Source organism: Vombatus ursinus, unplaced genomic scaffold (assembly GCF_900497805.2).
Source record: "Vombatus ursinus unplaced genomic scaffold, bare-nosed wombat genome assembly UNPS02014772.1, whole genome shotgun sequence".
NCBI classification, from domain to species: domain Eukaryota; kingdom Metazoa; phylum Chordata; class Mammalia; order Diprotodontia; family Vombatidae; genus Vombatus; species Vombatus ursinus.
In genome coordinates, this window is record NW_020954550.1 from 26,022,321 (window position 1) to 26,041,384 (window position 19,064).

At 36.6% G+C, this 19,064-nt stretch overlaps 1 protein-coding gene across 1 annotated transcript in view; it reads left to right on the forward strand.

Moving 5' to 3' along the window:
• Nucleotides 1–283: 283 nt before the first annotated feature.
• The window catches only part of LOC114044089 (cyclin-Q-like), a 36,292-nt gene continuing 17,511 nt past the window's right edge, over nt 284–19,064 (forward strand). The window contains 2 exon segments of the mRNA XM_027863370.1: nt 284–314; nt 422–531. Coding sequence (XP_027719171.1) covers nt 284–314; nt 422–531 — 141 coding nt within the window.

The following is a 19,064-nucleotide window of genomic DNA, read 5'->3' on the forward strand; positions in this document are numbered from 1 at the left end:
CTGGCTTCAGACCAAACACTTGACACTTACTAGCTGTGTGACCCTGGGCAAATCACTTAACCCCTATTGCCTAAAAAACAAACAAACAAAAAAAAAAACTCAAAAAAATGTGACTCAATGAAATTATAGTAGAGCTAAATACTCAAGAAATAAAAAACTGTTCACATTGGCCCTGTGGAAATGCCATATCTTGGAAATGTTGCCTGGAATGTCATCTTTTTAATCCTGCACCTCATAGAATCCTTCTCTTCCTTCAAAACATAACGCAAGCCTCACCTGCTACATGGAACCTTTGCTGATCCATTCAGCCTCCAGTGAGTGCCCTTGCTTCTTACCTTAATGGACCTATCTTGTTGTCAAATACTTTGAATTTTTTTGTTTACAAATTTGACTTTTCTGTTTACTCTTATTGATTCACTAGTCTTCACCACCCCACCACACTCCACATCTGAGTGTAAGCCCCTCGGGAGTGGGTTTTGCATTCATCATATTTGTGTTTCTAGTGTGCAGCATATTGTCTGGAACATACAGGTAATAAATATTGATGGATAGATTGAATGGTCTCACATTGTTGAAATTTTGAAGGGAATGCCTTTTCTCCCAACTTATTCCATTCACAAGACAAATCCCAAGAGATAATATATATGAAAACACTTTGTAGACTCTGAAGCACTATATCAATGTAAAAAGTATCACTATAATTATTGTGACAAATTGGATGATAGTTTCAAAGCACCTTCCTTCAGTCTATACAAGAAATTTGCACTCACCTTATTAACATGTTAAAGATCTGTGTTTATGTATGCAGATTGAGGCCATTAGGCAGGCAATAACTCAATTTGTGAATGTAAATTATTATTTGAATATTCAGATCCAGGTGTTGAACCAGCACTATACTATCTGAATAGCTGTTAGCCCAGAACTCAGTTTTAGTTTAGAAGGGAAGAGAATTAGAGAATTGATGTTAAGTGGAATTGATGTTTGTTTGGTTCTATGAATATTTTGGTGAAATACATTGAGCACATGCCATGTTCACCATACTAAAAAAAAAAAGGGATCCCTAAAAAAAAATCATTTTGCATTCTGAGTCTTTTACCTCTCTATCATATTTTATCATTAGTCTTCTAGAATCCTGGTTGGTCATTATGCTGATATTGAATATGTTAATAATGAATACACACATACATACATATACATATATTCATATATACATATATACATATACATACATATGTTTGTGGGTGTATGTATTTGTACCATAACCTACTCATCTTTTACCCAATATGGTAATATTATTGCCCCAGACTCCCATTCTGTCATCTTAAAAATAAATATTTTTTGTACATCATGAGAGTTTGTTTTGCTAATGACTAACCATTACCTGAATCTACCCTCCTTCTATTTCTCCTTTCCTTCCTATTTCCCTGTTGAGTAAAATTTATTTCTACATCCAACTCTGTGTGTATATTAATCTTTCTTTTTACCTGTTCAGATGATAGTCTAGTTCAAGTGTCAACTGCTCCCCCACATCTCTTCTGCTTATTTATATGGTTGTTTATGTGTGCATCCAGATTATATAAGATAATTTTCCCTAAACTTCCTTTCCCTCCCCTTTTGTCCCCGCCTCCAGCATTCCTCTTCTCTTCTCCTTTCATTCTGTTTTTAAGATCAACAAGACATTACAGAACCATTCCCATGCATTATCTAATTAGACTCCCTTTATGAATCCTGATTCAGGGCTTAGAGTAGACTCATGTAACTTCTCCCCAAATTTTAAAAGTAAGCACTATACCCTTATTTATTCCTTTATGAAGTAATAAATGCACGCATGTTTTTCTTTTTATGTTTCTCTTCTCTCCTGTGTTTCAACTTGAAAGTTTTCCCACAGTCTGATCTTTTCATTAGGAATGTCCTCTGTTTCATTAAAGGTCCATTCCCCCATCCCCTGCCCCATATCCTATTCAGTTATGCTGTGTAAGTTATTCTTGGTTGTAAGCCTATATCTTTTGTTTTGTGGAATATTAATATACTAAGTTCTTCACTCCTGAGTGGTGGCTGCTAAATCATGTGTCATCCTGATTGTGGCTCCTTGGTACTTAAATTCTTTCTGGCTGCTTGCTGTATTTTTTTCTTTAATCTGGAATGTCTAGATTTTGGCTATGATGCTCCTGGGAATTTTCATTTGGGTGTTCATTTCAGGAGGTAACTAGTAGATTCTTTTTACTTCTAATTTGTCCTCTTGTCCTAAGAGATCTGCCCAGTTTTGTTTTTAAGATTTTTTGAAATATGATGTCATATTGGTCATGACATTAAGATAGCTCATTAATCCATAATTTATTTTTCCTTGGTCTGTTTTCCAAGGAGTTTTGGGTTTTTTATTTTTATGACAAACTACATTTTCTTCTTTTTTTTCTAGCCCTTTGACTTTAATATCTCTTGTCTCATGGAGTCATTGGCTTCTATTTGGTCCATGCAAATTTTCAGGGAGTTTGTTGTTTAGCCAAGCTTTGTACCTCTGCTACCAAGATATTAATTCCCTTCCAATTCTTTTTTCCATATTTTTCATTTCTTTTATATTTTCCCCTCAAGCATAAACTCTTATTTCATCTCTTCCAGGAATTCAAGTAGTTTGTACTCAAGCAATATTTTTTCTCTGAGGCTTTGCTTTTAAATGTTTTGAGTCATTGACATCTTCTGAGTTTGGGTCTTGAGTGTCCCTGCCACTGTGATACTCTTTATGGTATGGTTCTTTTTTTCGCATTTGTCCTCCTTACTCATTGATTTTGGACTTGATATTAGGGCTAGGCTCTGTGACATTTCTGAAAGGATGTTTTGGGCTAGCTCTGTTCATGCTTCTTGGGAGTTTTGAATGTTATGTTATTCTAGGATCTCAAGGGCATGTCAGGGACATGCAATATTTCAGCGCTTCCAACGTGGTCTAAAGCAAGGCAAATTTTTCCCTTCCTTCAGTCTGATCACTGCATGTTCTGAGTCTACTTTTGGGTCTATGCTAGAGTAGACTGATACTGCACTCAGTCTCTATTAGCTAGCTTGAAAGTTATGTTGGTTTAGAATGGTAGACTTGTAGCTTTCCCTTTGGTCTGGCATCCCTGCCCTATTAATTCTTCTCCAGGCTGGGCAAGATGTTTTAAGTAACATTATGTTCTATCTTGGGGTCTGAACCAAATGGCTGATGCTTCCAGCTTATGAATTTCCTTCTTTTTCCAGACACTGCTCAATGCCTCACTACCAAGGAATGTTACCCCCCCGTGCAGATCCCGTTCTCAGTCTGCCCTGGATTTGGATAGTGGACAGCAAAGGTGTCAATTCACACCTGTCCCCATCACAATATCCCAATGTGGATCTGGGATCTCTTGTTCCCTCATATAGATCATCTCTCTCAGCCCTGGAGTGCTCCCCACACAAAGCTGAATCCTATGCCCAGTGTCCACAGATCTCTGTATCTTTCTATGCTGAGCTAAGCTGGAAAAATGATTCATTGTAACTTTTTGTGGATTTTCCCCCATCAGAGTTCAGTCTAGTGAATTTTCTAAATCTGTTTAGAGGAGTTTTTATAGGGAAGTTCACCATATTGTTTCCTATCAATCCACTTTCTTTCTTTTTTGTGGCATGTTGGAACTCTTAGGTTTTTAACCTTAGTTTTTTTACTCAAATTCTTTTAAAATAAAAATTGAGCTAAATTCCACAGAAGAACCAAGTGTTTAGTGCATTGCCTTAAATATAGCAAACTTTTTATAAATTACCTTCCACACTATGCTACTTATTCTCCAGAATTTGTTACCATGACTCAGCTAAATGATCATACTTAAATTTCCCTCTACCATCTATACCCTCTTTTTCTATTGTGAGTTCCTTCTGGATCCTCATTTTGGGGACAAGTCCTGGTTGACTATCATTCAATCTCTTCTAGGCTCTGCTTCTTAATCTTGTGACTTCAGCACCATGACTCAGAGTAGGTTCTACCTCTACACTTACCCCAATTAGAATGTAAGTTCCCTGCTTGTATTTACAATTCTTAGCACATAATATTTTTCCTAACAAATGGTTGTTATATGTATGCCTGAATATGAGTAATCCAGTATTTTAGTAACTAACAAGGGTCAGAAAAGGCAGGTGGGGAAATTCTCCTTGAACATGTTTTAAAAGTATTTAGCTTTCCAATTTAATGCTAATGCTCTAATGATTACATTTATTCTCAACAGAATTTGACTCAGACTTTTGAATTTAGAAAAATTTGGAAGGAGACCTGCGAAGTCTCAAGTTTAGAGCTCAATGTTAGAATCATTTCCCAAAATGAAACTGTTTAAAAACGTCTAGTGTTGTAATTTTTAATCTCCATTATATCATTGGATTTCTATTTGCTCTACAAAGTGGATTATAGCAACCATGGGGTCTATAAATTGGAGCATATTAATGTTCCACTTTAAAAAGGGGTACACTTACAGATATAGGTCAAACTAATTCTGATCAAAAGTTCCATACCATTCAAAGTGAGGGTGTATTTATGGAAAGTATATTTATGGAGGAAGCCTGGCACTCAAGTGCCACCTGCCACCACAAAGGGACCATAAAGCTTATAGTTTGACTTGGAGGAAAAAAAGGACTAACAGAGCCAGGATTGCAGGGAGTGAGACAGGGCCAAAATCTTGTAGGAGTTTATGTTCTGGGAACCCCTCTCTAGACAGGAAAAGTCTTAGAGGACCTGCCAAGCAGGAACTGTCCAAATAGAACCAGATGTAGTGTCCTGAATCTGAATTGAGCTTATATTTGCTTCAGGACATATAGAGTCAGAACGATGCAGCACAGAAATTGTGCAACACCATTTGGTGTGGTGTTTAGTTGTCCCTTAGGGCACAAAATATGAGAGTCTATTTAAAATACTGAAATAGAGGGAATGTCAGAATTAAATGCCAGAGTTAGATGCCAGTGAATGTCAGAGTTAAAGGATTGATACAAAAAGAATGGACCAGGGGTTCTTAAACCGGGATTTGTGAACTACAGAAAGCTAGATAACACATATATAGAGAGACAGATATAGAGAGATAACTGAATTTTAATCTAATTGGTTTCCTTTATTATCCTCCATGTTTCATCTTGTGCATTTAAAAATATTATTTTGAGAAAGGGCACATAAGCTTCACCAAATAGCCAAAAGAGTCGATGATTTCAAAAAATAATAATAATAATTAAAAATCTCTTTTCCAGACCCAAACTGTAGAAACTCTTTCACCCCTACAAGTAGTCCCAGTAATTAAAATCAAAGCTATTTTTATGCAAGCAAGTATAGCAAATATAGCAAAATGTGGCACTAAAATTCTCATGTGGAGTTTTTCAGTGATAGTGAATGATTGACTACACTGACAGGTCACTTTATTTTCTCTGAATTTGTCACAAGTTTTTGTCAATTTCCACAGAAAAGGTTGTAAGCTGTCTTCATAATCATATCTGGCATCCTGGGTTAGGAATATGCAATCTTTCCTTTCAGGGTCCATAAAATTCTGGGAGCACAGACATTCTCATGTCCTGAAAGTCACATGTAAATTAGCAAGTCATTGAAGTTCAGATCACACTGGATTTATAGTAGTCAAGCCATAAGAAAACAAAGGTGACCTGATTTAAGAAAATCCTGCATATAATCATCCATATTGAAAAAAAAACTTCATGAATCTGGGGTGCTAGTGTATTATGAAATGGTTCTTTTCTATTTGCATTACAAAGTGAAACAGATGGATGGTACTGGAACTGAATTCACAAGATCTGAGTTTGATTCTTGCCTTAAAAACTTACTACTTGTAGCACTGAGTCTGGAAAAGTCACTTACACTCTCTTTGCCTCAGTTTCTTCCTTTAAAATGTGGACAATAAGCACCTGCCTCCCAGAGTTTTTTTGTGAGGATCAACTAAGATAATATATGTAAGGTGTTTAAACCTTAAAGTGCTATAGAAATCCTAGTTATTATTATTCTAGCTATTAGTCTTTAATTAAAAGGAAAAAAGGGGGGCTTCCTTTTTAGGTAATATCTAAAATCTCTTATAGTTCTCAAACCTATGTGAGTGGGAGGGAGCTTGGGGTAGGATGGAGACTGGACTTCTGATTTAATTAGCATAGCAAATTATTGATGAAGAAAATCCTTTTGTGAATTCAGATTCATTTTCTGACTTCCCACTATCTTTGTGAAGTTGGCTGGTGCATGGACAGATTAAATGTCTAGCCCAGGTACACCAAGTTAGTATTAGTCAAAGTCCAGAATAGTACTCAGGTTATCCTAATTCTGATGCCAGCTCTCTGCTTCCTTGCTCCTCAACTACTCAGTCTGCATCTCTATTGATATGAAATAGAGACTCCATAGAGGATATGACAGGTCTAGAATGGAGAAGGATGAATTCAGTCTGTTTCACATTTGGGAAACTATACAGTTTTCAGTATTCTCATTCTACTTGCTGTCTGAAAAGCTAATTTCTTCAATTCCAGAGTCTCCTGATGATACTATGTAAGGGTTAACCATAAGATACCAAAAACTAAGAAGAATCAAAGTCATTCCAGTACATAATGTAAAGATAACTATGAGTATTTAGAGCCATCTGAGTATCTCAGTGTCTAAAAAAGTAATTAATCTTTATTGAATTATTTTCTTTTTATTTCCTACAACCCAGGGTTGATCAGAATCAGACAGATGAAATCTCCTGAAGGTGGAGCACAGTGGTACAATTTACCTCACCTTTCCCTCCACCCTCAGCTTATGCCTGGAAGCCATGCTTATTTCATGCAATTCAAGGTCCAATTAGCTTACTGGGTTGACATATTACACTGCTGACCCATGCAGAACTTGCCAACCACCAACCTAGAGCTTGTTCATACAAACTGCTATTTAGTCTAAAACTTCCATAGTTTAATTTTTGAACCCAAGCATATGAAACTTTATATTTATTCCTATTGCATTTATCTTATTCAATTTAGTACAAGGTTCTAGAGTCTGTCAAGATTATTTTGGGGCCAGTCTGTCTCACACACCATGTTCCTATGTGTCAGTTAGCTCACCCTTTCACTTTTGAAAAACATGAGTCATAAAGGCTTGGCCTCTCCACAGGAAAAGTGAGTCTCTGAAGCTTGAGAGAAAAGAAAAAAAATGCCATGGGAAGATCTTATTTTTGTCCCACACAAGGAAAAAAAGATGGATGAAGATGTTAAAAGGCATTTATTCTTTTTTCTGCCTCTCAGAAGAGAGAAAAGGGAAGACTCCAGTGTGTTTATATGTTGATGCTTTTCTTTAAAACACAACCTAGAACAGGCCTGCACAACTTGCAACCCACAGGATACTTGCAGCATGCCAAAGGCTTTCCTCTACATGTAAAGGTTGTTTTCCTCTACATTTTTCATAGGCGGCCCTTTGGCATGCCTGCAAGGGCCCCAGGACGGCAAGCTGTTCAGGCCTGACCTAGGGTGTTAATCTTTGCCCATCAGCCCCTAAGGGCTGTGAGATATAGGGATCATTGGGCCTTAGGATTCTAGAGTGCAACAACAGTACTAAAAAGAGCTCATGGAGTGATTGCTTTTTGCCTTCCTTGGCTTCGAGTTTCCTTTTCTCCCTTTACAAATTCTTCCTACCACCCCTACAAAGGATACATAATTTCCAGGAAGCCCCCACCCCAATCCATAGGAGGATCTTCTTCTTCTGTACTTCTGAAGGGTTTGCTTATCTGCAGCCCTCATCATTCTGAAGGAGATCCCTAGGGAGAGATTCTAGGATCACAACATCTTAGATTTAGAGATGAAAAATCCTTAGAAGCTCTGTGGTCCAACATTTCCATCCTCTCCATGAATGAGGAAACCAAGTCCCAGAGAGGCCAAGTGACTTTCCTTGCATCACACAGAAAGCATCAGAAGCAGAATTGAACCTAGAGCCTCCATACTCTAAAGTCAGCAGTTATAAAGAAGTTTAAAGTTTACAAATTGCTTTCCATATAATATCTCATTTGATCCTCACAATAACCTGGAGAGATAGGTGCTATTATATTGCCCTTTTTTAAAAATGAGGACAATAAATCTGAGGGAGGTTAAATGACTTCTCTAGGGTCAAATAGCTAAGTGTCTGAGATTGTATTTGATGGAGAACAATTTGGAAGCAGGTCCAAAACTATGCATACCATTTGACCCACCAATACCACTATTAAGTTCATTTCTTAAAAGATCAAATAAAAGGGGAAAGGACCTATTCCTCTTTCCAAAGAACTTTAACATCAATTGAGAGACATGAGAGACACTGGCATAGGATTGCCCAGCATGGTGTGCCTGTATCAAAGAAGGAATTGTACTTTCAAAGAGTTAAAAAAAAGGAAAGGACTTTTATATACAAAAATATCTATAGTAGCTCTTTTTGTAGTGGCAAAGAATTAGAAATTGAGGGGATGCCCATCAATAGAGGAATGGCTAAACAAGTTGTATATGATTGTGAGATTGTGATGGAATACTATTGTGCTATAAGAAATGATGAGCAGGGGGGCAGCTAGGGGGAACAGTGGATAGAGCATCAGCCCTAGAATCAGGGTGTGAGTTCAAATCCAGCCTCAAACACATAACACTCACTAGCTATGTGACCCTGGGCAAGTCATTTAACCCCAATTACCCTCACAAAAAAAGAAAAAGATAGAACTTAACAAAAAAAGGAAATGATGAGCAGGATGGTTTCAGAAAAATCTGGGAAGACTTAAATGAATTAAAGTGAAATGAAGTGAGCAGATGCAGGAGAATAGTAACATCGATATTATAATGATTATTAGCTGTGAAAAACTCAGATACTCTTATCAAGACAATGATCCAAGATAATTGCAAAGGACCCACGATGAAAAATGTTATCCACTTCCAGAAAGAGAACTGATGAACTGAGTGCAAATTGAAACATATTTTTTTTCACTTTATTTTTCTTGCTTTTTTTGTAACATGGCTAATATGGAAATGTTTTACATGACTTCATATGTATAATTGATTTTTAGGATTCTTAATGGATTTTGAAAGGGAGGGAGGGACAGAATTTGGAACTCAAAAGTGTTTTTTTTTAATTAATGTTAAAATTAAAAAAATAATGAAAGAGACTGGATTTGAATTCAGGTTTTCATGACTCCAATATCAAAAATCTATTTATTCAACCATCTTTGTGGCCCATACCATACTTCCTCTAAAAAATGAGTGAAATGTGGGCAGAGGAAGTGAAAGAGCACTAGTCATATCAATCCATCCAAGCCAATAAAGAGTGTATTGTTATCCTCATTTTATAGATGAAAATGAGAAGAACAATGGTGAACTGGAAAGAGTATGGATTTGGAGGATCTAGGCCTCAGTCTTCTCTGCTGTAAGGCAAATGGAAAATGACCTAGAGTAGATTGGCTACATATTGTCAAATTTGTTATATCAAAACTACTTACCCCTTGCTAGTTAATTTTTATTCAATATTTAAGTTTGTTTCTATTTCTTCCAATTGTATTTTATATTTGAATTCACGTTGTTCCTGGTTATATCATGGCATAGATACTCTGACATATTTTATATATTTTCTAATTGTTTCAAACAGAATTTATCTTTCCATAACTTCCTCTTACATTTTGTTGGTAACATATAAGGATATTTATGATCAACATAAATTTCTATTATGTCTTATAAATTTGCTATATTTGTTATTTTAATTATTTTTAATTGCCGGCTGCTTCTCATTACACTTTAGCTCCCACCTATTCTGCCATGTTTTCATTTAAGGCTTCTGTAGTATTTTGTTAGGTTTTTATGTATTCTTGAATTAGAAGCATTTATAGCTAATTCTTTTTATTTGATTTTTTCTTTAATTTGGCCTATTTTAGTTCCTAATACATTGCCATTTTGCCCTACTCCTTATTTCAGTGAAGAATGAACTACCTTTCTTCCCAAACAATTAAAGGAAGTTAATGGATGCCTTGACCCCAAAGTCCTGCATATCACTTAAATGAGAGGAGTTGATCCCATAGGAAATTCTGAAACCTCAGAATCCCAATGATGACAATAGAGACTGGAGAAAGATTCAGTCTTCAACTCTGTCCATGTAACTTTCTATTATAAGGGACTTTGCATACATAAATTCCAGATTCTTCTCTGGAGGTTTTAATCCATTCTTAGAGATGCTGTAGAGTTCAGTTAGGTTCAAACTCCCTAAAGCTTCTCAAAGAGAGGTCAATCAATCAACAAGCATTTATTACCATCTATGTGTTAAGCGCTTTGCAAAGCGTTGGGGTTCCAAAGACAAAAATGAAACAGTCTCTGACTTTTACAAAAGACCACACGCATGTGTGTGTGTGTGTGTGTGTGTGTTGAGGAGAGAGGACCCTAGTGACTGGAGAGGGTTGAAGGAAGTTTTCTTATAAGAGGGGGTGTTGAACATAGTTTTGAAGGAAATGAGATTCCAAGAGGCAAATATGAGAAAGAAATACATGCTAAACATGATGGATAACCAGTGAAAAAGCAAGGAGAAAGGATAGGACTCGTCACATTTGAGGACTAGAAAGAAAGCCAGTTTGTCCAGAGTATAGTGTTCATGAAGGAGAATAATATACAATAAAGTTGGAAATACATGGAGAAACTAGGTCAGGAAAAATTTAAAAAGTCAAACAGAAGAGCATATATATGATCCTAGAAGTAATAGGGTGTCATTAGCACTTGTTTTATAGGTGATATGATCAAATCCATGTCTTAAGAATCACTTTGTTAGATAAGAAGAAGATGGATTGGAGTGCCTGCCACTTGCTACAGGGAGACCAGTTAGTATATCAGCAAAGGTCCAGACAAGAAGTGAGTGAAGGAAAAGGAGAGCCAAGATGGTAGATTAATCGCAGGGTTTTGTTGAGTTTTCCCAAATTCCCCTCTAGACAACTTTTGTAAATACCTCAAAATGAATTCTAAAGCAGCAGAACCAACAAAAGGACAGGGTGAAACAATTTTCCAGTCTAAGACAACTTAGAAGGTCAGCAAAAAAAGTGCGCAATATGCCCAGGCAAGCCAGCAGCATGCCTTGGAGCATAGTGAATCAACAGCACAGATGAATAAGTAGCATCAACTTCTGGAGTTCTCAACCCACAGAGTGTAAGGGAGTCAAACAAGTAGTCAGAAGAAAATTACAGGGGACCTTGTGCTATCACTGGGAGCAGGAGTCTGTTGCATTGCCCAAATGCATTTCCAGGCTGCAGTCCCAGAGGAAGGAGAAGCACTGGCACTTTAGAGCATGCAATTGCATGGAAGAGGAGATCCTGGTGGAAAAGAGTGCTTGCGATCATTAACAGACCATAGCACAGGACAGGAAAGCAGTGACCACCCTGCTCCTTAGATCATACTACCTTAGAAGAACTGAAAACTTACAGACACCCAGAACTAACTCTGAAAAGGGCAGCACAAAACAACCTGAAGCTTGGAACAGTGTACCAACCACCCCAGGATTAAAGCCCAACTTTAACATGAAGTTAAAAGTCAAAAAATAGACTGGAAGAAGAAATAAACAACAACAAATAACCTCACCATAAAAAGTTAATATGATGACAAGGAAGATCAAAATAAAAGCTCAGAAAAAGTTGACAAAGTTTAAACAGCTACATGTAACACCTAAAAGAAAAACATGCATTGATCTCAAGCCCCAAAAGAATTCCTAGAAAAATCTTTAAAAAAAAATTTAAAGAATCAAATAAGAGACAGAGGAAAATTGGCAAAAAAAAAAAAAAAGAGAATGATACAAGAAAATAATGAAAAAAGAATCAACAGTTTGACAAAGGAAGCACAAAAAATGCTGAAGAAAATAACACCTTAAGAAACAGACTAATCCAAATGATGAAAAGGCACAAAAATTCACTGAAGAGAAAATCTCTTTAGAAAGCAGAATTGAAACTACTTGAAACAATAAACAATTTTAGCAAAGTTGAAAGCTATAAAGTAATAGAAAGAGAAATTCCATTTAAAGTTGCTATAGAGACATTATAAAATATTTAGGAGTCCACCTACCAAAACAAGCCCAGGAACTATATGAACACAACTACAAAACACTTTTCACATAAATAAAGTTAGATCTAAATAATTGCAAAAACAGTTGCTCATGGGTAGGCTGAGTTAATATAATAAAAATGATAATTCTACCTAAGCTAATTTACTTATTCAGTGCCAAAACTACCAAAAGTTATTTTGTAGAACTAGAAAATATAATAACAAGATTAATTTGGAATAACAAAAGGTCCAGAATATCAAGGGAACTAATGTAAAGAAATGCAGGGGAAGGTGGCCTAGCCGTCCCAGATCTTAAAATGTATTATAAAGCTGCAATCATCAAAACTACTTGGTACTGGCTAAGAAACAGAGTAGTGTATCAGTGGAATAGGTTAAGAATGCAAGACACAGAAGTCAATGACTGTACTAATCTGCTGTTTGATAAACCTAAAGACCCAACTTCTGAGATAAGAACTCACCATTTGACAAAAACTGCTGGGAAAAGGGTAAAAGAGTATGGAAGAAACTAGGCATAGACCAAAATCTCACACCATATACCAAAATAAAGGCAAAATGGGTTCATAATTTAGATATAAAGGCTGATACTATAAGCAAACTGGGAGAGCACAGAGTAGTTTACCTGTCAGATTTATGGAAAACAGAATGTATGACCACACAGGAGATAGATAATATTATGAAATGTAAAATGGATAATTTTGATTACATTGAATTGAAAAGTTTTGGCACAAACAAAGCCAATGCAACTAAGATTAGGAAGAAAGCAGAAAACCGGGAAAGAATTTTTCACAAAGTGTCTCTGATAAGTCATTCATTTCTAAAACATATAGAGAACTAAGTCAAATTTATAAGAATACAATTGATAAATGGTCAAAGGATATGGATAGGTAGTTCTCAGATGAAGAAATTAAAGCCATCAACAGTCATATGAATTAGAGAATTATAATCATATGATTAGAGAAATGCAAATCAAAACAACACTGAGGTACCACATCACACCCATCAGATTGGCTAACATGGCAAAACAGGTAAATGATAAATGTTGGAGAAAACGTGGGAAAATTGGAACACTAATGCATTGTTAATGGAGTTGTGAAATGATCCAACCATTTTGGAGAGCAATTTGAAACTATGCCCAAAGGGCTATAAAATTGTGCATACCATTTGACCCAGTAATAGTAGCACTTCTAAGGCTATATCCCAAACAGATCATACAAATGGAAAAGGACCCACATGTACAAAAATACTTATTTAAAAATAAATATTTAAATATTAAAATAATTAATAATTAAACAATTATAATTATTATTTATTTATAATTTTATTATATATACATATTATTTAATTATAATAATAATTAAATAAAAATAATATAATCAATTGTGGAATGGCTGAACAAGTTGTGGTATATGAATGTGATGGCATACTATTGTGCTATAAGAAATGATGAGCAGGTAGACTTCAGAAAAACCTGGAAAGACTTGAATGGACTGATGCTGAGTAAAGTGAGCAGAACCAGGAGAATGTTGCACACTGAAATAGCCATGATATGCTATGACTAACTTTGATAGACTCAGCCCTTTTCAGCAATGCAAGGATCAAAGATATCTCCAAAAGTTTAATGGTGGAAAATGCTATCCACATCCAAAGAAAGAACTATGGAGTTTGAATGCAGATTGAAGCATACTATTTGCTATTTTTTTCTTCTGTTTTGTTTTGTTTCCTTTTTCTTGTGGTTTTTCCTATTTGTACTAATTCATCTTTACAACATGACTAATGTGAAAATATGCTTAATAGGAATGTATATGTAAAGCCTATATCAGGTTGGGCACAGGCTTGGGGAGGAAGGTAAAGAGAGGGGGAGAAAAATTTTAAACTTAAAAGCTTATGGAAGTGATTGTTGATAAATCAAAATAAATTAATAAAAAAATTAAAAATAAACACAAAAAAAACAGAATTGGCTGATTTAAAAAAGAGGTAGAAAAATTTACTGAAGAAAAGAGCTCCTCCAAAAATAGAATTGGCCAAATAGAAAAGGAAATTTGAGAGCTCACTAAAGAAAATAATTCCTTAAAAAATTAGAATTGGGGAGGCAGCTAGGTGGTGCAGTGGATAGAGCACTGGCCCTGGATTCAGGAGAACCTGAGTTCAAATCTGGCCTCAGACACATAACACTTACTAGTTGTGTGACCCTGGGCAAGTCACTTAACCCCTCCGCCTAGCAAAAAAAAAATAGAATTGGGCAAGTAGAAGCAAATGACTCCATAAGATATCAAGAAATAATTAAACAAAATCAAAAGAATGAAAATATAGAAGAAAATATGAAATGTCTCATAGAAAAAACAACAGACCTGGAAAAGATTGCAAAGAGATTATTTAAGAATTATTGGACTACCTGAAGGCCGTTATTTAAAAAAAGGAGCCTAGACATAACCTTTCAGGAAATTATCAAAGAAATCTTCCCTGATGCTCCCACACCAGAGGGTAAAATAGAAACTGAAAGAACCCACTGATCACCTCCTAAAAGAGATCCCAAAATTAAAACCTCCAAAAATATTATAGCCAAATTCCAGAGCCCCCATGTGAAGGAGAAAATATTGCAAGCAGCCAGAAGGAAACAAGTCAAATATCATGCCTTCTGGATAACACAAGATTTAGCAGCTTCTACATTAAAGGATCAGAGGGCTTGGAATGTAATATCCCAGAAGGCAAAGGACCTAGGTTTACAACCAAGAATCACCTACCCAGAAAAAATGAGTATAATCCTTCAGGATGGGAAAAGTATATTTAATTAGGTTGAGGACTGTCAAGCATTCCTGATGAAAAGACAAGGGTTGAATAGAAAAATTGACATTCAAACATGAGACTTAAGAGAAGCATAAAAAAGGTCAACAGGAAAGAAAATTTTTAATGGATTCAGTAAGGATAAACTGTTTACATTCCTACATGGGAAGACATTTATAACTCCTAAGAACTTTGTAATTATAAGGGTGATTAGAAGGAGTTTGCATAGACAGAAGGCATGGATTGACTATGATGAATGTTATCTAAAAATAAAATTAAGGGGTGAGAAAGAAGAATACACTGGGAGAAAAAGGAAAGGGAGAGTAGAATGGGATAAATTATCTCACATAAAAGATGTTTAAAAGAGCTTTTACAATGGAGTGGAAGATGGGGGGGATAGTGACTGACAATGCTTGAACCTTACTATCATCAAAATTGGCTCAAATAGTGAATAACTAACACAATAAATTGGGTATAAAAATCTAACATATCCTACAGAAAAATAGGAGAGTTAGGTGATAAGAGAAGCAGGGGGTGATAGAAGGCAAGGCAAATTTTGGGACACAGTAGTCAGAAGCAAAATACTTTTGAGGAAGGACGAGTATAAAGAAGAGAGAAGGATAAACAGGACAAAAATATGATGGCGGGAAACACAGCATTTATAAATTTGAAAGAAAATTTTTAAAACAAGTTCCTTTGATAAAGGCCTCATTTCTCACATATTTAGAGAACTAAGTTAAATTTATAAGAATATGTCATTCCCCAATTGATAAATAGTCAAAATATATGAACAAGCAATGTTTAGATGAAAAAAAATCAAAGCTATATATAGACATGAAAAAAATGCTCTAAATCACTATTACAAAAACACAAATTAAAACCACTTGGAGGTACCACCTCACCCCTATCAGATTGGCTAATATGAAAGAAAAGGAAAACTACAAATCATGGAGGAGATGTGGGGAAATTGGGACATTAAAACATTGTTGGTGGAATTGAAAGCTGATCCAACCCTTCTGGAGTCAACTTGGAATTATGCCCAAAGGACTATAAAACTGTGAATACCTTTTCATTCAACAATACCACAAGTATAGAGAGATTGACTATAACCTGAGGCATATAGGCAATGGCTTCAGCATTGGTTGATGGTTTGTTGAGAATACTCTGGAAGTGTTCATTCCACCTCTCCAGGATCATGTCCTTGTCACTGATCAGTGTAGCTCCATCAGTGCTGAGGAGTTGAGATGTACCAAAGGTCTTTGGCCCATAAATAGTCTTTATGGCATCATAGAAGCACTTTGGATTGTAGTTCTCAGCATAAAATTGAATCTTACCACCTTCTAACTGAGCTAAGAAGCCTGCATCTCTCTAAGATTCACTTGCACTTTACTTTGGATGGAGTTAAATGCTGCCGTCTTGGAGATGGTTGAGTTTGTCCCGCTGGAAAAAAACTTTGTTGAGTTCTCATTTCTTGTTTAAGCAACTTCTGAATTCCCTGATCATTTTTGTCAAATCAGTCCTGATGTTTATGAGTGTTCTGGCTGAGATGAACAAATGTCATGTTGTACACCAAATGTCTGAAACCTGCCCACTTCTTTGCTGCTCCATTTTTGCTAACTGTTTGCTGACTCAGCTTTCTCTCTAGGTCAGCAGTGAAATGTACACACATGGAGAAATGCTCTAAACTGTTGACATTAAGTTTCCTGACCATCTTCTTGCCTTGGGGCCACTGCTTTTGCTGAATGTGAATGTTTAGCTTGGAGATGATGAGTCTATGATCAGCCCAGCACCCTGCATCAACATCACTTTTGTCATGTTCACATCCTTCCTGTCTCTTTATAATAATATAGCCTATTAAATGCCAGTGCTTGTTATGAGGGTGCATCCACAATGTTTTGTTGCAGTTAGGTAATCAGAAGAGAATTTTGGTGATGTTGTGGATAAGTCCACTTACCTTAGCAGTATACTTCCCAGAGATGTCCACGTAGATGATGAGATTAATGCACTCATTGTCAGACTTACCTCAGCATTTGGGAGGCTCTAAAAGAAAGTGTGAGAGAAGAAAGGAGTTAGGCTGCATACCAGATTAAAAGTTTACAGAGTCATTGTGCAGACTTCACTGCTGTATGCCTCTGAAATGTGCACAGTCTATCAGTGCCATGCCAGAAAATTGAACCACGTCCTCTTGAATTGTCTTAGGAAGGTTCTAAAGATTACATGGCATGATAAGGTACCAGAAGCTGAGGTCCTCTCCTGAATGAACCTCCAAGCATTCAGAGAACACAACTCTGATGAGCTGGCCACATAGCCTGAATGTCAAATGCCTGCTTACCTAAAAGACTGTTTTACAGAGAATTTGAACAAGGTGAGTGTGCATAGTGGTCAGAAGAAGCAGCACAAGGAAACTCAAGTTCTCTGAGAAGAACTTTAGTATTGAGTGAGAGACGTAGGAGATGCTGGCACAGGAGCATCCAGCATGGCATGCCCCTATCAAAGAAGGCTCTGTACTCCATAAGCAAAGCAGAATCACAGTAGCACAAAGGAAATGTGAGCTGTACAGTTCCCAAAACTTCTCCCTTCCCAATGTTCATATGGACCATCTGTGCCTTACCTGTTGTAGAGCTTTCCAAACTCATATTAGACTGACTAGCCAGAGCTTAACACACTGTACCCTGACCCCAACATTATGTTATCACTGGTCGTCTTCAAAAAGGAAGGATACAAAACAATGACCACTACCAGGTCTTTATCTCAATCAGATTTTTTTTTAAAAAAGGAAAAGAAACTATATGTACAAAAATATCTATAGCAGCTCTTTTTCTGGTGGCAAAGAATTGGAAATCGAGAGGATGTCCATCAATTGGGAAATGACTGAACAAGTTGTGGTATATGATTGTGATAGAATACTGTGGTACTGTAAGAAATGATGAGCAGGATGCCTTCCAAATTAGCTGTGCCACTCTGAACAAGTTATTTAACTTTTCTCAGATTCAGCTTCGTCATCTGTAAAATCAGAATAATAATAGTATTTAATGAGATAAAATATGTAAAGCACCATGCAACCTTAAAGCATTCTATAAATGATAACAATTGCCTTTGTTGTCGTTTTTATTAAAGGTCAAGTTAGCCCAAACCTACAACTTCTCAGCTATGCCATACATATAACCCAGGTTTCCATGTGTTCACATGGGAACTGAATCAAACCTTTGAGACTCCCTACTACAAATCTCAACTCTGAGAACAGCTGTACCATGTCGGAGCTTCTTTAAGGGCAGTAAAGCAAACAAGAAGAATCTAGGAATAAAGGCTATGCTCTACATCTAGGCAAGGCACATTGATTATCCATAGTTGGCACCCCATGAACATAATGGTAGCTACCCTAGGGAGTTTAATGTGCCCTGAGAAGCAGATGAGTTGTTCCTACCCTTTCTTGGGAATATGTGATTGTTCCATTTCTTTCTACTCATTCCTAGAGTAGTTCTAAAAGAGTCTGAAAACAACTAAGGGTTAAAGGAAAGCCCTGAATGTCAAATTGAGAAGTGACAAGAATTTCCATTTTCTTGACATGCTCCTTGGAGAACAGTGAGTGCTATTAGGTTGGGTTTGACAGCATTGATAGCTTGTCAATTTGATTAATAGAGCACAGTGGTTCCCAATTTTTTTTCACTGCCAGGGACCCCTTTGACATCTGACTGAATTTTGCACCCGGCTTCCATTTCACCCACCCCCACAATTTACCCTCCCCATTCCACAGCTTTGGAAAGGGGATAGTTTAATCATTGCCAGTTTGGGCAGATGCCAATTTTTATTTCCCTTCTACAGTGCTTTACATACAGCCAGCATTTCTTTTTGTGAAATCTCCTTTCCTTTTCTTTTCTGACAAGTGACTGCCAGTCCCTGTTTCTTTTGATGTAAAATATTCCTTCCAAACCCTTTGCCTTGCTCTAGACTCTAGTGCTTTTTCCTGACCTGATTCCAATTTGGATTTGGGCCCTGGGGAGTCCCAGGAGGATGAAAGAACATTAGAACTGGGATGACTGGGTGACTCTTCAGTTTCAATCTCAACCAACCTCCTAAAGGCAAGAAGGAAGAAAGGGACTAGCCTTGTCAGACAGTTTCCTGTTCTTCAACATTTCAAGAGAAAAAGCTTCAAAAGCCTTCCTGAGTGCACTTCTGAAATAACATGTTTGTACACATAGGTTGTATCTCTGCATGGCACCAGAACAGTTAGTTAAAAAGGGAAAGAATTCATTCAA